We start from the raw sequence: 21,403 nt of genomic DNA, 5'->3' as shown, positions 1-21,403 counted from the left end.
TAGCCTTTCTTGGACTTGGCTTTATTTGTTGTCCTTCATAGAAACAGGTGTCCTTTATTGGTGTTTGTTACATTTCTTGCCATTGATGAGAATAGGTGAAGGAGAAACTGGCGATAGTTGTCACGATAGCACTGTTCATTTGCTGCCTGGTGCCAGCCGTGCTTATGGCTGCTGTGGTCTGCAGCGCGCCTGCGTTGGTCGTTTTGAGAAGGCTCTCGTCCCGTAGTGCAGTTACTGCTGGCAACCGAGACCCTGGTACTCTGTACCCGTCTTCCCTGTTCATTTTGTCTGGTTGATTAGCTGTTTCTGTCGCCTCTCGAACCATCGTCCTCAAGGTAAGTGGCTCTTTCGCCAGTAGACAGGAACCTCGAAATATCGCTTCGTCGCACTCAACCTCATGTTCTCCCCAGGGCAAAACTTGGCGTGCTGTCTCAGACGAAAGTGTCATGCAGAGATATCCGTGTGCTAATCAGAGGCCCCGTCTCGCCTACACTATCAGTCTACACTACAATCCTCCAGCAGTAGGTAGGTAGGCGATTGCTTCTTTCGTAGAGCCCAGTTTTTTTTTTTTTTTTTTTTTTTTTTTTTTTTTTTTTTTTTTGTTACTTGATACCAGGTCGGTGGAGAATCTTCCCACTCCCTGGTAATAGGAGGATGTTTTCTAGTTCTTTCTGCTCTTCCCTATTGCCTCTAACCTTTTCTCCGAAATTTTAGCTATCATCTTCATCTCATAAACGTTGGCTCCAAAGATGAATCTGGGGTTTTGTACGTAAAAGCAGGCCTCCGCGGTCGCTGTGACAGTCAATAAAATTCTTCTGGATTTCAGGCCGCATTGACTAATGACTCATCCCACAAGTGCCACAGGCACCAAGAATATGTGGTGCACCAAAGATCCATAAAGAAGCCTTTCCTTTACTACCGACAGTGAGTAGTCTTACCTCAACGACCAACAAACTAGCGTAAGAATTGCACGCGAAGCTTAAACGTCTAGAGAGTCACACAGATTCGAACGCCAAGGACTCCAGCCACTTTGTAGCACTTTTGAAAAAAAGCGTGTTCCATTACGGATCTGATGGTCAGCTATGACGAGACGTCTCTATTCAGGAATGTACCAGTGCTGGACACCATGATCATCTTAGAGGAGGGCATGGCACCTGACATCTGCGAGCTACTGCGCCACTGTTTGACGACCACCTATTTCAGGTGGAAAGGGGATTTCTACGAGCAGACGGACGGTGCAGTTGTGGGTTCCCTCAACCGCATGTCGCAGCAGACATTTTTATGCAAGCGTTCGAAGAAAGGCACTCCACTCCGCACCATTACGCCCAGAATACTGGCTACGATACGTTGACGACACCTTTGTCAGCCGGCCACACGGAGAAGAAGGGCTTCAGAACTTCCACCAACATTTCAATCAGCAGCACAGCAAAATTCACTTCACCAAAGAGATGGAAAAGAAAGGGTATTGTCGTTTTTTGGCGTGTAAGTTTGCCGTAAGCCTGACGGGAAACTTGGACACGGAGTTTATAGACAGTCAACCAACACGGACAGGTACCAGAATGCATTCCTCCCACCACCATCCTATGCAAAAGAAACCGGCCCTGCAAACTTTACCGAGTGAGGTGGCACAGTGGTTACACACTGGACTCCCTTCGGGAGGACGACGGTTCAATCCCGTCTCCGGCCATCCTGATTTAGGTCTTCCGTGATTTCCCTAAATCGCTTCAGGCAAATGCCGGGATGGTTCCTTTGAAAGGGCACGGCCGATTTCCTTCCCCCATCCTTCCCTCACCCGAGCTTGCGCTCCGTCTCTAATGACCTCGTTGTCGACGGGACGTTAAACACTTATCTCCTCCTCCCTGCAAACTAAGAGAGCCTACAGGATCGGCGATGAAAAACACAGAGCTGAACTACATAATTTCACGTCCATTTTTGGAGCTAATCCCTACGACATGTGGTCTATACGTAAAACTATGGCGCCAAAGGAACAGGGCAATAGAGAAATGCAGAACAAAGCACGGAACACCATCCTGCTACCATACGGGGTTACTGAACGTCTGGGAAAAACTCCTGTCGGGAAGGTATTAAGCAGATTTTTCGTAGCAACGACAAAATAAAAGACGCTCTGGGCTCGACGAAAGATACAACGGACAAGTTGCCTGCTGCCGGAGTTTATGAAATCTGGTGCGAATTTGGTCAAATGTATGTATGTATGTGAGACTGGGTGTTCAATAATCACAAGGGTAACTGAACACGAGAGATTTATCCGCCTCAAACAATACGACAAATCAGCCGTGGCAGAACACCAGAAACAGTGCAGGATGAAGATCGAATTTCGGGAGCCCCGCGTACTGGCGAAACAGCCGTTTAGTTTGAGGAGGAAGATTAAAGAGGCTGTAGAAATAGCCAACGTCTTGGTTGCCAGCAGTGACAGCTCTCGCAAAGCAACAGGCTCGCGGTAGGCCACAGAGTGCTGACTCGCACTGGTCGATACTAGGCAGTTAGTAAATAACGCTACACCGCAGTCGCCGCTCAGTTTTCTGTTCGCCGATTTCCACCAGTGGCAAGCAATAAAGGAAATTCCAGTGACAACACGCAATGCAAAGACCAATAAAAAGACACCTCACCCACATATCCAATGACAGCACTCCTCCATAGTACATAAGTAACCAAACTAGTACTCATTCAGCAGTTAGTTCACCCTGAGAAAGGGATCTTGCAATAGTTGCTGAAACTTAGGAATTTTATAGTTAATAATGAGGCCTCAAATCCAGAAGAATGTTAATGAGTCCTGAGGTTTTGAAGTTCCGCTTCAAATATTTTTCATTGCGGATCCTCTTGGCTGTTGTTAGTAGGAGACTGGTAGACTTTCTATATACTTTGTGCCAAGTTTACCAATAGAATTTCGATAAACGTCCACGTCGAGGGAGGACGGCAGCCAGTTCTGTTACGACTCCGTAGAAAATTGGATTTTGCTGACTAAGATGTTGAAGAAAACTTCGTAGCTCTTCTTGTCCACGCAGGAAGATGACGAAGGTATCATCAAAGTGCCGCAGCCAGCATTCAGGACATAATTCGGGACATAATAGTGCGCACTGGAGCACTGTTTCTGTAAATATTTCTATGAAGATGCTTGCTGAAACAGACGAGAGGTGTTAACCCATAGCCATACCGCCCCTCTGTTTATACATTCACCTGAGACAATACATCAAGCAAGTGGTGACGGAACACCAGGACAAGTGCGACAAACTGATAATATTGCCAGGTGCCCACGTACTGGTGAAACAGCAACATGCGTTGAGATGGAATACTCTAGAGGCGACCCGCCTGCATGAAAAGAAACGACAGGTACACATTTCATGTCTCTGGGATGCCAGCGGTAAATGCGCAGTGGGACAGCAGACTTCGCAAAGCAACCCACACAGGAGTGCGGTAGATGACAGCCGTCGTAGGTACGCAAGTTGCAGGCACCCCTCAGCCGGCAGCAAATAAACAACGTTACAACAGCCGACCGATTCTCATTCGCCTGTTTCCCCCAATGGCGGGAAATAAAGCAGACATCAGGGAAGGACGTCAGTTGACACCAATGACCATACATGAAGCAAACATCACTAATGTACGTCTGACAGCCTCCTCCTTATGCTCAATACCATGTCAAACTACGAAAGTAAATTATTATACACCGGTGGAAGACGCTACGTTTATCCCAGCTCAACGCAATAAGGAAGGTTGTGCGTAACAGTGACCGAAACGCTGCAGACTTTTTACGTATTCACAATGCGCTCACATACACTAAAGAGTTTTCTCAACAGTTGGAACGTCCTACCGACCTGAAACCTTAGTTTCTCCCGGCAAGTAAAATGTCCAAATAACTTTTGGGAAGTAGCTCTTCAGGCTTTCCCGGCGATCTAGTGACATCTTGGGTTGTCGGGTGTTATGCCGGATATCAGCGTCGTACTTGCACGATATTTCGGTCACGTAGCTAGTAACCTTCATCAGGTGCGACCTGAGACTGCTCCTCGAGTTTACTTTTCTTTTCTTTGTTTTTAGCACATTTCATTCCCTTCCCTTAAGGGGGAGGGCGGGCTATTCTAGTGCTTGCATTGCACTTTTTAGCCATAGGCGTGATTTACAATTTTCTTTTCTTTTTATTACAATTGAAGTGCTTGCTGAAAGGTGCTTTACAGGTTTTTTGCACTTTGTAGTGGTCATTATCAGTATACGTTTTGAATAACAATACATGATTAACAAGTATAAATATTTAACAAGGTTCTATTTTGGTTTAACAAAGTATATAGTGCTAGATTTTAACAATGAGACATAATTAAGAGTTATAGTTTAGTTTCTCAATGTATATTTTACTAGAGTTAACAATGTTTATAATAATAGAATAGTAATAGAATTTAGAAGGGGAGAAGGTAAGGGAGAGGTTTGGGGGGATGGTAGGAGATAAAGATGTAAGTATTGGCATAAAGTAATATAAGATTATGATTGTTCACATTGTTGTGTATTGTGTTGCTGTGCGGAATTTACATGGGATGTGTCTTATTTTATTGATATGTGTACAGTACAGTGTGCGGGTGTATAGTGTTTCTGTGTGTGATTTGTGTGTAATATTTCTTAATTTAAGTCTGCGTTCGGTTGTGGAGCAGAGCAAATGAGAACAGGTTTTTGAAGTTAGTCTGTAGGTAACGTATAATGATGTTACTATTGTTACTAGTTTTTGTTGTACGATTATGGCTATTTTCTATTTTCATATTTGTCAGTGGCAGATCAGGATTGAGTAGTTGAAGAGTGTGCCGGCTTGTTTAAGTGTGCGAGTGTAGTCGTCTTGTTGTTTTGTGTGTGTGTTGTGTGTGTGTGTGTGTTGTGTGTGTGTGTGTGTGTGTGTGTGTAAGAGAGAGAGAGAGAGAGAGAGAGAGAGAGAGAGAGAGAGAGAGAGAGAGGGTGTGTGTGTGTGTGAGAGTAAGAGAGAGAGAGAGAGAGAGAGAGAGAGAGTGTGAGAGTGTGATGTGATTGGTGGTTGGGTGTTGGTTTCCGTGTTATATGTCTGTCCATGTTTTATTGTCTGACGTCTAGGTGGGGAGGGGTAGTGGTGTGGGTTATCTGCGGTTCCATAGTGGGGGATAACTCTGGGAAGTGGGTTGATGTATTTTGTGCTACTGTACGCGCTGGGCAGATATATTTGTGTTTGGGGAGTCGTTGAGTATGAGGTCTTGTTGTAATTAGGTTTTCCATGTCAGGTCTTTGCGTTAGTATTCGTTGTCCGTAGTTCGCGCACAGTTTTGTGAGTCGTGTCTGGAGTGGTTCCACGTTAACTATTTCGTATACGTCGTTGCTGGGCGTCCTTGCCGGGAGTGTCGCGAGGTTGCGGAGCAGTCGTCGTTCCGTGCTGTATAGTGTGTCTGCTACCGTGTGCGGGATGCCTCCCAGTGGACAGGTCTGATACAGGTTTTGTATGTGTGTACGGCTGTTTCCATGCTGCAGCCACAGAGGCGTCCTTGTACTTGTTGTATCAGTCCTTGGCGTTTTCTGGTCTTGTCGAGGAGGTAGTTGAGGTGGGTAAGCCAGTTCTTGTGTTTGTCTAGGAACACGCCAAGGCACCTGGCCGTGTTGACAAGTCTGAGTGGCGTGTTCCAGAGTGTTAATTGTATGTCGTTGTCGTTTTGTTGTCTCTTTTTGGTCAAGTTTCTGTGTCGAAAGAGTACAGTTTGTGTCTCTGCTGGGTTTGGTCTGATTCTCCACTTTTTCGTCCAGTCTTCGAGTCGCTTTAGGTATGCGTCCGTCTTTCTTTGTATAGTTGGCGTCCTGAGTGATGTACACCAATAAGCTGTGTCGTCTGCGTAAAGGGCTATTGTTTCGTCTGGGGATTGGGTGGTCGGTATATCTGCTGTGTACAGCGTGTACAGCAGCGGAGACAGGATGCCGCCCTGTGGCACTCCTGCTTGTGGGGTGAAAGTTTGGGAGGAGGCGTTGTATACATACTCGGTCGGTGAGGTATGCTTTTTACGAGCCGGACCATTTTGATAGGGATCCCTATCTCGCACAGCTTGTATAGGAGTCCGTCATGCCATCGCTTGTCAAACGCCTTCTCAATATCCAGGAATACTGCGAGGGTGCTCCGTCCATTGTTAAATCCCTGTGTGATTCCGTTCACAAGTTTGAACGGTGGATCATTCGTGGAATGCTTACTGCGGAAGCCAGCTTGGATCAGGGGAAGGAGTTCTTTCTGTTCTACATATGTCTTGAGTCTTTCTGTGATGCTTCTTTCATAGGTTTTTCCCAGTACGTCTAAAAGACACATGGGTCTGTAGGATCGTGGATCTGTTGTTACTTTGTCTGGTTTAGGGATCATGATTGTCTTGCTTGTTTCCCATGCAGTTGGGATGGTCTCTGTGCTGATGCAATAATTGAATATGAGAGAGAGGATAGGGATGACTGTAAGGAGGGGTGCCTTTTGTAGGTGAATTCGTCGTATGTCGTTTAGGTCCGGCGCTGAGTTGCGTCCCGTCAGTATCGCGTCCATTATTTCCTTGTCAGTTATCGGTTTAGTTAGGGAGTTTTCGTTTTCTGTCTCTACTGTGTGTGTGTTAAGTAGTCGTGGGAGTCGGAGCTCTACTATTCGTCTGAAGACTTCGTCGAAGTTGTTGTCATGTGGGAAGGAGTATACTTTTTCTAACACGTCTTTATAGACGTCGGCTTGTTGTTGTGGGTCTGTCGTTGGCTCGTTGTTTGTAATTAGTGTGTTGGTAGTTGTTGCTCTTTGTCCCATCAGTGTTTTAAATCGTTTCCAAAATTGTCCTCCGTTTCTGTAGTTAAGTCTCTCGCATGTTTCTTCCCATTGTCTTTGTCGATGTGTCGAGATGATTTGTTTGATGCGATTGTTCAGTCGGTTCCAGGTTTGTCGTAAGTTCGGGTTGTTGGTTCGTCTCATCTCTCTTTGTAGTCGTTTTTTCCTTTGTATTAGGTCGAGAGCTTCTCGGGGGATAGTAGGTTTCCCGTTGTCTATGGTAATTTGCTGTATGGTTTCCTCTGTTGCGCGTTTAAAAGCTGATTCTATTTTCGTCGTGGCGAGTTCAGGGTCGTGGGGGTGTGTCACGGTCATGGGGGTGGATAGGTCTTGTCCGAGTACGTCTTTGTACTTGTTCCAGTCGGCGTTCGAGTACTGCCGTATAGTCCGTCTGATTGGTGGAGGATTCGGTGGGGCTATTGCGTTTGTGGAGAAGAGGATGGGAAGGTGGTCACTTGTTATTGAGTTGCCGACTTCCGCATTGGCTATTGTGTCGCTCATGGTAGGGCTGTACAGGACGTGATCGGGCGCTGCCGTTCCTCGGTGGCTTATAAAAGTGCGTTGGTAGATGGGGAGATGGTGTACAGGTTCGGTCGTCAGAAGGTCGAAGAGGATTTGTCCGTTGAGATTTGTGCTGTGGTCACCAAGTCTCTCGTGTCGTGCATTTAGGTCAGCTAGTAAGATGAATCTGTCTTTCGTCATAAGGTGTCGTGTCGTGTGGATCGGGAGAGGGTTATTTGGAGGATTGTATAAACACGCAATTGTCACAGTCCTTGCGTTGTGGCCCTTTAGTTTAACCGTGACGATCTCTATGTCCCCAAGCTGTGCGGGGGGAGGGATTTCCGTTGCCGCTATTGTGTTGCGCACGTATAGCGCGACGCCGCCTCTGCCGTCTCTGTCCTTGCGGGAACAGTTGAACTTCGGTATATTGCACTGCTTCCCATCAGACAGCCACGTTTCGGCGATGCCGGCCAGGTGTATGTTGTTGCGCAATAGTGTATGCATGAGCAATGTCATCCTGTCTTTAACTCCTCTCGCATTGGCGAAGAGGAGATATAGCTGTTGGTGGTCGGCCATGTTCGTACAGCGACTTGGGTTTACGAGTGGACCTGGTCCAGTATTTATGCCTATGGCCTTCCCCCTCGACCAACGGATGCAGGCGCTTCCTGTGGTCCGCGCCAATTCCCTGCGACCTACTGGAGCGTTGCTGCTCCGTTTTCCGTCCGCTGCGGTTCTAGGTGTTCCCTCTGCGGTCCGCGCCCACCAAACCCGCTCCTGGGAGATTTTGGGACAGTGTTATAAGAGAATCGATAGAAATAAAAATGGATGCCGATCTTATGAACCGTGACACATGGTACCAGCTAAGCAGAGCCTGGGATCCGGCGCTGGGATTGTTAAAGGAGCAACGGGGCCAGCTGCAACACTACACAAACAGAAGAACCAGACACATGGAGATGGAAAACGAGACACTGACGGACTGCCAGGCGCACCATGCCTCTCCTCGCGTGGATCTGCACGAAGATAACTTTTCCTCCGATGTGTGATGGAGTTCGCAGCAGTTAGTGCTTTGCCTCCCATGCATGCCGATTTAATGCGACTTCACATGTAGATTGTCTTCTTGGGTGTCTCCTCAGCACAGTTCTGCAGTGCTGGGTATGCAGCGAGCAGGTGTGGCCAGCGGGTGGCGACGCTGCGCGGCAGTTTGCGGCCCAGCGTCCGGATTGGGCGTTGTGTGACCGGCCAGCACGTTCGTAAAAGGTGCGGGCGGCCACCTGGAAGAGGTCACGGAGCAGAGGTACTTCCGCGATGTCGTGAAGATGAGCGGTGGGGAAATCGTAAGGCAGGTGCAAGGCCAGCCGAAGGATGCGATTCTGCATTGTCTCCAGCTTCTTCAGGTTCGAGTCGGCGGCGTTCCCCCAGACGACGGCGGCGTATTGGAGTACAGGGCGGAGCAGCGCCTTCTAGAGAGTGATGCCCAGACGCGGTGGTAGTCGGGAGCCGGGGTTCAGCACCGGGCACAGGATGCGGAGCAGGTTCCGCACTTTGGCCTTCACTTCGCGGATGTGCGGAACCCACGTGAGTCGCGGTCGATGGTGACGCCGAGGTAATGCGCCGTGGGGTGCCACGGGACATGGCTGCCACCGACGGTGAGCGGTTGCAGACCCGCTGGAACGAGTCGCCTGGTGACGGTCAGGAACTGCGTCTTGGCCCCATTGAATTGTAGACGCCACTTGACGGCCCAGGCTGCCAGGGTGTCAACGGTGAGCTGCAGACGGCGGTGCATGACGGCGGCATTGAGGCTCCTCGTATATAGAGCCGTGTCATCCGCGTACAGGGCGAGCCGCACACGGTCGATCTTCGGCGCATCAGAAGTGTACAGCGAATACAGGAGTGGTCCCAAGACCGAGCCCTGTGGCACACCGGCATGGATGCGGCGGACGGAGGACAAGCCATGCGCGGCCCGCACATGGAAGGTCCTATCGGCAAGATAGGAATGGATGAGGGACGTGTGACGTCGGGACCCCAAGTTCAAATAGTTTGAACAAGAGGCCGCGGTGCCACACACTGTCGAAAGCACGCGACACGTCCAGGAACACCGCGCCGAAGAACTCGCGTTGTTCGAGGGCGACGAACGCATCTTCTACTAGCCGGAGGAGTTGTTGAACTGCCGAGTGGCCCCTGCGAAAGCCGAACTGCTCTTCGGGCAGGAGGCCTTCCTCGTCAACGTGGCGCTGCAGCCGCCTGATGTACACCCTTTCAAAGACCTTGGAGACGGACGGCAGTAAACTAATAGGTCTGTCGTTCGCGGGCTGACGCAGATTCTTCCCAATCTTCGGAATCGCCACGATCTCTGCATGCTTCCAGGGCTGAGGAAAACTGCAGGACTGGAGGATTACATTAAAGACGGCGGCGAGATGAGTGACAGCCACCGGCTGCAACTTCTGGAGTAGGGCGTTGGAAACCTCGTCTGGGCCCGCAGCTTTCCTGGGGTTCAGGGCACGCAGGATGGACGACACCTCCTCCGCCGTCGTCTCTTCAATGACGTCATCGTCGTCGCGTGCCTCCAAGTAGCGTGGGAGCCGGTCAGCAACCAGGTCGTCGTGGACAGCGTCGGTCAGGTCTTCGATCGGCGTAAACGCAACCTCAAAGACGTCTGCGAGGGCATCAGCCTTCGCAGCTGGTTCGCAGACAGCCTGACCATTGACCAGCAGCGTAGGGATACGTTGCGTGCGGCGTAGGAAACGCTTCGTCGTCTACCAGGCCGTGCCGTCGTCAAGACAGAGGGTGGCGACCTTGTTATTCCAGTCGCGATTGCGATGGTTGTCGATGGCGACCCGGATGTCCCGCCGCATCCTGTTGAGGAGACGCTTCGTGTCGGCATTTCTTGTCCGCTGCCATTCCCGATAGGCCCGGTTCTTCTCAGTGATGGCCGCAAGGATGTCCGGTGGCAGCTGGCGGAAGTAGTCAGGCAGAGTTCAAGGTCTGGATGGCGTTGCTATGTTGGCAGCGTCGATCGTGGTTGCCGCAAAGTGCATAAGTGCTGCGTCCGCTCCAGCTTCCTCAGGGGGCGGCGCGACGGCGAATGAGTCCGTCACAGCTGCTTGAAACCTGCCCCAGTCGATGCCAACAAGTGAGATGTCTCGCCTGGGCAGTTGCAGGGCGTCTAAGTCGATATCGAAAACCACTGGGACATGATCAGAAGACAGGGCAGTCCTCGTCGTGGCGGTGATCTGATGAGGGATGCCCTTGACGACCGCGATGTCGATTATATCCGGGAGGGCACGGGCAGGGAAGATTGTCGGGTCGTAAGGCCCCACCATAAGCGCACGGTGGCGTTCCGCTACCCAGAACAGGCAGCGGCCAGCGGCATTGGTGATCCTGGAGTTCCAGGAGAGATATTTACTATTGAAGTCCCCGGCGACGAACACCTGCCCCCTCAAGGAGAGCAGAACATCGATGTCAGCAGGGTCCAGTGGACGAGACGGCGGTCGATAGGCAGCGACGAACGTGATGGTGCCCGCCGAGGTGTGAACGACGACACCAGTGGCCTCCAGGGTTGCCAGTGGTGGAAGTCGTATAACGTGATGACGAATGCCATTGCGGACATAAACGGCTGTCCCACCACCCGCCGTCAGTCGATCGGTGCGATAGCTGGAGTAGTTGGCTGCCCTGACGTCGACCCCAGGCTTCAGGTGGGTTTCGTTGATAAGGCAGACGTCGACGGCTTCATTTCGAAGAAATTGGCCAAATTCACCAGCTTGAGTGCGGACGCCGTTGGCATTCCGCGCGACGACCGTGAGCCCTCTAACGCTGCCCATGGTGCAGCTGGTGAGTGTCGACAGCGGTCGGGGCCGGAGAAGCCAGCGGCACTTCAGCGGTGAGTTGCTGCGACAGAACTTCAACTTCGTAGCACTGGTCGCCAAGGCAGTGAGCGGCGTGACGAGGTTGGCCAGGTCAGCGGTGGAGGCAACCGGTGCGGCCCCGTCGCTGAAAGGGGGAGGCGTGGCTGACTCGCTGTGAGAGTCCACCTGGGGCTGCTCGACTGACGGTGCTGAGCGCTGGGTACCCACGGGGCGCTGTCCAATGCGCCGGCGATTGGCTGGGCGCGGTCCGGCCGACTTCCCGGGAGAGGCAGTACCCGGGTCCGCCACTAGCAGCTGTGGTGGAGGCGCAGGAGCCTCCGGTATCGGCACGGCATCAGACGCGGCAGGAGCAGGAGCAGCCGACGCAGCCAGGACGGCGGAGGGCGCCCCTGACGTTGCCGCCGCGAAAGAGACGCCGGGCCGTCTCGTTGCTGGCTTCTTCGGACGCGGCACTGGTGTTTGGCCACGTTGGCGAGCGATGGCACGCTTCCACACCTCACACGCACGATTGCTGGCCACGTGAGCACCGCCACACAGTGCACATGTCGGCTTCTCGGTGGGCGGACGAGGGCACGTACTTCCTGCCGGCGCATTTAACACATCTGTCCGGCATAGAGCAGTGGCGTGCGACGTGATTGATCCCCTGGTAGCGAAAGCACTGCACAGGGCCTCTCCTGGAGCGAAGATCTTCGGCCTGAACCGGAACGTCGGCGACCCGCGTCAATTGGTATAGTTTGCGGTTCTCCACGGTGTCGGAGCAGACGACCAGGAAGAGCGGCATATCATCGCGCGATTTAGGCGACTTCATCTTCACGACTGCCCGTGTGTAGAAGCCCAGGTCAGCGAGTTCACGATGCAGGTGATCGGCTTCCATATTGAACGGGAGGTCACGGATGACAATCGTCAAGACCTTGTCAGTAGCGGAAGCGTGGGTACAGAACGGGATACCACGTTCAGACTCCTCCTGAGTGACCCGGCGACACTCGGCAGCAGTGCGGAGTGTGACCCTGTAGAGGTCACGCCCGGCAGGCTTCACGGTGTACACGGCCGTTGTCCAGCTGCGTAACAACTTCTGCAGTTCCCCATAGGGCGGCCGAAACTGGAGGACCACCGGCGGAAGATGGGAGTCTTTCTTCGGCGCAGGATCGCGCGGCAGCTGGCCCGGCGCGTTAGCGAGCGCGTCGAATGAGTTGGCGACGGCAGTTGGAAGCGTCGTCGATGACTGCATGCGTCTTGCAGTGCTCCGGGCCGGGACAAAACCATCAGCGTCAGGGGCGAAATCTTGCTTGGCCCTCTTCTCGATCGGCGAGCTGCGAACAGCGGACGTCGCGGCTGTTGCCCTCCTCTTCTGTTTCCCACTTCGTCCGCGTGGCTGAGGGGCGGTGGAGCTCTCATCTTCAGAATCGGGGGGCGGAGGAGACAGCGCTGTCTTCAAAGTTTCCGGAGCTGTGTCCATCAAATCCATAGCCATAGCACTGGTCGTCATATGTGGGGGGGGGGGGGGGGGGGCAGATGGGGCCGCCGACAGCGCAAGCGCGGCCTGACGGCGATCTGCCACACCCTTCGCGTCGCTAGCAAGAGCAGGTACGTCCTTTTCGCGGCTGCACGTCTCAGCGACGCGCACCAGACCGAAGATGGAACACCTAGAAGTGAGACTGGTGGGCGCGGACCGCAGAGGGAACATCCAGAGCCGCAGCGGACGAAAAACGGAGCGGCAACGCTCCAACAGGTCGTGGTGAGCGGACGCGACCGCAGGGGGAACACTTGGTACCCCAGACCGTAGATGAAACCCCCAGGAGCGGGTTTGGTGGGCGCGGACTGCAGAGGGAACACCTAGAACCGCATCGGACGGAAAATGGAGCAGCAACGCTCCAGCAGGTCGCAGGGAATGGGCGCGGACCACAGAGGAAGCGCCTGCATCCGTTGGTGGAGGGGGAAGCCCAAAGGCATAAATACTGGACCAGGTCCACTCGAGGAGCAGTCTCAGGTCGCACCTGATGAAGGTTATGAGCTATGTGACCGAAATATCGTGCAAGTACGACGCTGATATCCGGCAGAACACCCGACAACCCAACATGTCAACTTTTGGGAAGGCAGGCAAGTGACATCTTAGGCAACAGTCGACCACAGGCACAAATACAGGAGGGAAGCACTGTGCAAGGGCATTCAACACTTTGGCGTGCAGAGCACATCTGGGAAGACAACAGTCACAAATACACACTCACAAACATACAAACACAATACGTAATACACATTAGAACCAGCACTCAACCAAAGAAGACCAACGTCATGCAGTGATAAGGTAGTAATAAACGTGTCCCTGTGTTTTTGTCAAGGGAGATAGTGGGATTCCACGCAGAATTTAAACAGAAACCTCTATCTTTGTGTACAAGGTCGTTCGCTAATTTAATTTCAAATGCTTCCTCTAATAACGGTATCCCAACTGCTAGGTCCTGAATCCTAGGACCCGTAAAGGGTGATCTTGTTTTGCGTAAGGCGTGTGCCTGTCGTATTCCTTGTAGTTGCGGCGCGTCATATATTAGTCAGACCATCAGGACCGTGGAGGACCTGTGCACTGAACATAAGTGTCTACGACAGCTGAGCAGCTCTTTACTGCCGACCTTTCTCTCCTACCTGGAGTTTCTGACATGCACTTCCAGGTATTGAGATAGTGGTATTAAGGAACCAATTTTGTCTCTCTCTCTCTCTCTCTCTCTCTCTCTCTCTCTCTCTCTGTGTGTGTGTGTGTGTGTGTGTGTGTGTGTGTGTGTTCTTTCTGGATATGCTTTGGAAAGCAAAGATTTAGATTCCCTCGCACAGCGCTTCCTTTCCATATGTGTGTCTTGAAAATAACAGGGTGCACACCTATCGAAATATCGGCGGTTGGTGGAGATGTCTAGCTGTATTCACGTGAGTAATTTGAACGTTCTACCAGTCAACTCCTCATCGATAGGAAACTGCTCCTTGTTCACATAGACGTTAAGAACTGCTTTGTGTGATACCTTTCCTTCTGATGTTCTTTTAGCTTGGTGAAAAGATGGAATTTGCATGGTGCAAGAAGTGAACTTCCCGTACATTGTCACCCACGCCTGTGAGACGTTTTTCAAATCGGTGACACAACTTCACTACTTCTATACGCAACATTGTATCTAGTCCACATACCACCAGAATTTCATAGCTTAAGAGTGTGGAGCTTAGACTTGAACCACACGAATCGTACCGTCCTGCGAATTCAATTTTGCAGTATGCTTCCAGTTGTCACAGAATTTCAGCCGCACACTATATGTAGCAAAACAGCCTCTTTTCTGACAAAATGCCACTCTTATTGCGCAACGATATTAGTGTGGTATGACGTCCGTTTCTGTAAACTGATCTTCAAACCAACTGGTTGTTACAGTTTCGCCGGCCGGTGTGGCCGAGCGGCTCTAGGCGCTTCAGTCTGGAACCGCACGACCGCTACGGTCGCAGGTTCGAATCCTGCCTCGGGCATGGATGTGTGTGATGTCCTTAGGTTAGTTAGGTTTAAGTAGTTCTAAGTTCTAGGGGACTCGTGACCTCAGATGTTAAGTCCCATAGTGCTGAGAGCCATTTGAACCATTTTTTGTCACAGTTCTTAAACCATAATTGTTATTTCCGTCATGTGTATGACAATATTGTCAGCCAGTCGGATGTGATTCTGAGCTCTCTCCTTTCCCAGTATAGGCTTTTGAATTTAAATTCCAATCACGAGATGCTGCCCCCCCCCCCCACCCCTCCGTTCCCCCACCCCACCCCAGAGAACTCCTTGGCTACTTTCAGTTAACTGTTAGATCTTGATACATGATATATCTGACCATAACCGTCGCCTGTTCACAAATATGATTTAGACGACTTATAAATTTCTGATTGTGCTGGCATCCGTAAGGATTTTCATCATTGCAAACATTTCCCCAGAATCAGAGGCTTTAGGGTCTATTCAAAACGAAATGTAACATTCTTATATGGTCCACAGAATTTCGGACATGAAGCTTTGCGAACTCCACGACTGCATGTCCCAAATTTGATATGCATATTACGTCACAAAAAGCTGCAAATGTACAGTCTACATTTGATCAACAGTTGTAAATTTTAACGATGTGATTGCTGAAAATCTAGTTCACCAGGGAATCGATTCATGGCTTTCGTTCAATGAGGCATCATTGGAACAAGTTTCAGTGAGCATGAGGTCACACCAAATAAAATTCTTCATCAGGTTGCCCTCCATGGGGTGGGTGCACGCAATGACTGTGGTTATATTGGGTTAGATAGAGCAGCAATCAGTCGTAGAATTAAGTTGCTTTAATATGACATTTATAGTGCGTTGTGACTATAAATGTCATTCTAAAGCAACTTAATTCTACGACTGATTGCTGCACTATCCAACCCAAATAAAATTCTGTTGCTTTTGTTGATTAACCAGGCCCACAAACCTACGTGCTCAAGTTATGTATCCAGAACAGCTGTTCTAAGAAAAAGATTCGAAATCTGAGAAGCACTGTTTCAGCACTAGAATGCACACTGAAAGTAGTGCCCTAAAACCGACGATGAGCGGACTTTCTGCCTTTTACCGGCTTCTAGTCTCTAACCTCATAACATTGTTTTGTAGAGTGAAGCAATGGTATGTTGTTGACGATGCTTCATGCGAGAAATGTATTCGATAAGACTGTGGGAACCTATGTCAGTATCTAAGTCCTTCCACTTCATTCATAATGTACGTTAAATATTCTAGCCATCCTGTCATACATGGAGAAAGACAGATCATGTCCTACTATTTAGCTAGTACTACTGTCATGGAAATTTGTACTGACAAATGACAGGGTTACCAATATTATCGAGAATTTATATGATGATTTACGATGCTCACGTACAAATCAACCAAACAATGTCATTATGTGCAGTTCAGATGATCAGCTTGCAAAACTATTTTTGACTCACTTTCGGTAACTTCTCGATCTTGGTCGATACGTGGATTCCAGTAATCTCTATAACATTCGGCAGCTGCGGTCGGGGGTACTCCAGCGAGAAATGGTTGCCGACTATGAGTAAACTGTAGTTGCGCTCAGTTTCGTAAATCGAAGGTGGTTCAGTTCCGAAGACTTCTCTCATGAGAGACTCCTGTTTCGGGAGCACTTGGTAGAACCACGTGTGGTATAACCTCAGGTAGAAGTAGGTGTTGTACAAGCGCTGCCAGAAGGTCATGTGATCAGAGAGGCCGACCCAGATCTCGGGCAGGTAAGCTGGGTTCATGGCATTTCCCAAGGTATAGTACGCGGGTGCAAGAGCAGAGAATGTGACAAAGCCGACCAGAGGAGGTGAGCCGACCCTGTGGAACAGTCCGTAGTAGGCTTGGTAGGGCATCCGCTCGAAGATCACCAGGTCGAACGTGTGGTTTCTCCTGCAGAAATGGTACAAAACTGTTAAGTTACATGTCACAGGCAACTGGAGAAAAAACGTTAAAATACCACTAGTGGGCAAAAGTTTCCAGAAAATTGTCCAGGATAATTTAAAGATACACTGCGTATTGTAAGAAACCTTTGAATGGCTCACAGGACTTTGAGGCAATTGTCACACATAGCATAGGAGAAACGAGTTCCCAACAACTAATCCAGAATGAAAGTGAGCACATATTGAGCCAGGATTTCTACTCGTATCCAGCAGTTCAAGGATTTAATTTTCAAGAAGTAGTGTTTTACAATACTAACAAATTCGTAGACGTTGTCTATAAAGTCATTTCTGAGCTATAAAGAGGTTACATCTACTTGGTGGAAGCTGTTTAAGGGATGAGAAAGAACTCTCGTGATCAGCTTTCCTACGTTGATGAGGGATATTTGCTGAGTGTGTTAGTATTGTTGTTACAAGTTTCAACGTTTACATGTACCCACTGGTCCCACTTAATCCTACAGGTTTGCTTGGCTACTGAGTGGAGGTTGCCGGAAGCGGAAGCTTGCACATTGGATGCTGACAGCAGGCATTTTACAGCATATAAAGGAAACGAACGTGTAATGTATTAATGCGATCCGAAAGTGGCACCAAAGTTTATGGTCAGTCGCTAGAAGCACCAGGTACAGCCTCTTCTCTCACTTTTGTAAATAATTTTAACAATTAGTGCGCACAAGCTACACGGATCACACTGCGTTCACAACGGCTGCTTATTGTTGGAGCGCACAGTGGTGGTACGTAGCTAAGGTTGGCAACGACCGTAAACATTCCGGATCGGCACGTAGTCAGCCGACTTCCACCGATTACAGACTAAGTGTTAGTGTGCCTGGGTATACAGGGTGAATCACATGAAACTTAACCACCAGATATTTCGGAAATGCGAAGTGCTGTTAAAAGGCGGTTTTCACAGAAAGTATTGGTAGTCAGAGGCCCGTATTGTTAGCCAGTAAACATATTGTAATAATACTTAGAAATTGTACCTTTGTACAAATATACAGTTTTTTAAAAGGAATATTGTCTATTGACAAAAGAAGGTTAAATAAGAACTCCAGTAGAGTTTGTTGCAGGATGCTAGTGCGAGTCGTTTACGAGCTATTGTATTTCGATAAGTTCCCACACTGATACTTGTACAGCGCCTGTGGTAGCACACACTAAGGAACAATGTAAGTGCGCACACTAGTTATGTTTGCCAAGATCGATAATAATCACCTTTATTCTCGACAAACGGTTTCGGTAATAAATGATACCAGGTTCAGATTTCGACAGACAGATTATTCCATATTTCTTAGGTTAATCTGCCTGTCGAGATCTGAACTTCGTAACACTGACTACCGAAACCGGTTGTCGAAAATAGAGGTTATTCCGAGGGTTGTCCAGAAAGTAAGTTCTGATCGGTCGCTAAATGGAATCCACAGTGAAAAGCAGAAACATTGTATTTGCAAGAGTTAGCTACGCTTTTCACATACTTCTCTGCATAGTCGCCGCTCCGACTTAGCCATTTGTCGGAGCTTTATACAAAATTTCCAACACCATCGTCATAGAAGGCAGCCGCCTGTGCTTTCCGATCAATCTCTACGCTGCGCCCAAGTGTTGTATTGACGTCCAGTGTTTCGTGCGAACAGAGATGATACTCTGTACGACCCAATTAGGGCTGTGTTGTGGGTGATCGAACACTTACCATCGAAAAGGCTGCAGGAGCGTCTTCACTGACCCTGCAGAGGGCGGCTGAGAATTGCCATGGAGAAGGAAGTGCGAGGCAGTTGTGTCAGGTGGGGTGCATTCATTGAGGTGAATCCTCTCCTCCTACTTGGCGGGAGACATTGTTGTTCTAGGCACCTTTAGTCGCTCACAGTGCGCTCACAATCGAAAAGAGCGTCTTGATGCGATCGACAATCATACCAGAGACACCACCCAACACATCTGTGCAAAGCTTCATCGGATTTTCACTGTGGTGTCCACTTTGCGACCGATCGGGAGTTACTTTCTGGACAACCCTCGTATTATCGGCCTTGACAAATAAGTTTGTCTTCTCTAACTTACTGTCATAGATCGTCCTTCGCGACTCAAAATGAGTAAACGTAAGAATTCAGGTGACATGCAAAAAGCAGGGAAGTCAGCCATTTTTTGTGACTAATGGTCACGCAGCCAGCCTCCTCAGCAAGAACAGCTAGATGCACCACCAATGTCTGCAGTACTTGGCCTCATATTCTGTTAGCAATGGTGAAAGAAGATCAGAAAGTAACGCACAGTAATTTTATGACTAAAACGTTTAATAGGTAACAAAAAATGCACAAATGAACTTGCATCTTTTACCTACTTTACTAAATAATCACCAATGTTCTCTAAACATTTCTCACGTCGTGGCACCGACTTCTACATGCCCTGTTCGTAGAAGTCCGTTTGGCTGAAATATAACCAATACACGGACTGCAAGTTTCACTTCTGCGTTTGTCACAAAGTGATGGTCGGGTAGGGCCAAATAGATGAAAGTCCCACAAGCTGCGACATGGTCACGAATAAAACAGTGACCGGAATATAGAATAAATTTCCTTTACTTTACTTCTATGGTCACAATTTTTTTGTCGTCCGACTACCGGTTTCGGTCTATAATGACCATCTTCGGATGTGTTTTATAAAAACATGCCGTAATATACTGGAGCCATAGTGACATCGTCAAATGTTAAACACGAAATCAGCACCAGTATCGTCAGATATATATAAATAACAGCATATGCAAGAATCATCATGCCAGAAGCACCAATGCTCAGAACAACAGTCCGGAGGTGCAAGATGTGGACTATATGGTGGATGCTGGAGCACGTCCTACCCACATTTGGCGATTTTCTCACGAACAGGGCAGCAACATGTTGCGAGCATTGTCATGAAGAAGTTTGACACCTTAGCATAAATGTTGTGGCGTCTGTCACGAAAGACACGACGCAACTTATAGATTCATGTAGGCTGCAGCACTCACAGTGGTCCCGTATTCGGTAAAGTAAACCAATAACACGCCGTGCACTTCCCAGGGGCAGCAGCTGTTACGAGCTGCCCAGATCGTGGCGAATCACCAAGGTTCACACGGCCCTCTAGGAAGAATGCGCGCCGGCCGGAGTGGCCGAGCGGTTTTAGGCGTTACAGTCTGGAGCCGCGCGCACCGCTACGGTCGCAGGTTTGAATCCTGCCTCGGGCATGGATGTGTGTGATGTCCTTCGGTTAGTTAGGTTTAATTAGTTCTAAGTTCTAGGGGACTGATGACCGCAGCAGTTAAGTCCCATAGTGCTCGGAGCCATTTGACCAATTTTTTTAAGAATGTGCATGGTCTCTCTTCCACTACACGCCATTTGTGTTGTCCCCGTAATTTCCACGCGGTTTATGCCCTTTTGCCTACAAATATCGAACTACGCTGCTCTTCACAAATTGACGACAGTAAGATGTGTGCCGTGTTTTTTTCGAAGCTCAGGCTTCTTTCGCTAGAGCTGTACATGAAAAAAAAAATACCTCTATAGGACAAACTTCAAACTATATCGTCGCGAAATTGTAGCATTCCAGCTACAGTACCAGGGGATAAAAAAAAATTACTGTGCGTAACTTTCCGATCCTCCCTAGTAAATATTATGCACTTTGTACAATCCTATCAATGAACGTGGCAATAAGCGCACAGGTGCTTAAGCTGCTGCTTCTCGTAGTTAAACTTTAATCACAGAACTACAAAAAGAAACAGTGTGTCGCACTTTACCCTTCAGTTACAAGTTCGCTTTGCTCTTAGCGAAGCTTGTGACGAGCGGTGTAGTTACAACCTCCCCATAAAAATAAATGTTTATTTTGTGGTGTCTGAGACTGGAGCTGACTAGCATTTCTGTGACACTCTCGGTTTTGTTAAGGTAACGGATGACATAATGCAGGGTTATTCGATGGACCTTCTCTGCCTCTTCGATTAACTGATTCTGGTAATGGATAGCGCCTCAGTAGCTGCGTGGTCAGAGCGGAGGGCCCAGGTTAGATTCCCGCTGCTGCCAGGCATTTTTCCTCACTAGGAGAGCTGGAAGGCGGTGCAGCCACCATCGCGATGCCAGCTGAGGATCTACTTGACCAAGTTGTTGCGGCTCCAGGTCACGAAAACCGATAACGACCGGGAGAGCGGCATGCTGACCCACGGTCCTCTATACCGCATCCAGTGACGCCGCTGGCAAAGGACGAAACTGGCGCCAGTCAGTACAAATTGGTACGCTAGGGCCTGTGGACAGAATTTCTGTATTTTTTTCAGACAAATGAGCAATATCGGTTGAACAAAGATTCAGTAGGGTATTTACTTCATGATCAGCATCAAGGAGATTTAGATGTTACCCATCAAAACGTTTAAATGACCTGTAAACAGTGCCACATCACTCAGTGGACGTATGAGGAAAGCTACTTCTATGTGTCACCATTAAGAATGAAATGTTGAATAGGAAGTCTCCAGTTCAACCATATATCTAGTCAGATATTCTGTTAATTCATGTCCTAGTTGTCAGGTGGCAGTATATAATTGTACTGAACGCCTTCCGCAAATCAGCTAACACTATCAGTCGTCAAAAAAATAGCTCTAAGCACTATGGGACTTAACATCTGAGGTCATCAGTCGCCTAGACTTAGAACTACTTAAACCTAACTAACCTAAGGACATCACACACATCCATGCCCGAGGCAGGATTCGAACCTGCGACACTAGCAGCAGCGCGGTTCCGGACTGAGGCGCGTAGAACCGCTGAGCCATCAATCGTCGTTTTTTCGTTTTACGTCGTTCCTTAGTTGC

At 49.2% G+C, this 21,403-nt stretch overlaps 1 protein-coding gene across 1 annotated transcript in view; it reads right to left on the bottom strand.

The window, feature by feature from the left end:
• Positions 1-21,403, bottom strand: part of LOC126335559 (UDP-glucosyltransferase 2-like) — a 470,415-nt gene that overhangs the window by 405,121 nt on the left and 43,891 nt on the right. Inside the window, exon 4 of the mRNA XM_049998978.1 lies at positions 16,108-16,567. Coding sequence (XP_049854935.1) covers positions 16,108-16,567 — 460 coding nt within the window. The remainder of the gene's footprint in view (positions 1-16,107; positions 16,568-21,403) is intronic.

This window comes from Schistocerca gregaria, chromosome 2, assembly GCF_023897955.1.
Source record: "Schistocerca gregaria isolate iqSchGreg1 chromosome 2, iqSchGreg1.2, whole genome shotgun sequence".
In the NCBI taxonomy this organism is placed as follows: Eukaryota; Metazoa; Arthropoda; class Insecta; order Orthoptera; family Acrididae; genus Schistocerca; species Schistocerca gregaria.
The sequence above is the reverse complement of the archived record's forward strand: the minus strand, read 5'-3'. Positions and strand labels throughout refer to the sequence as shown.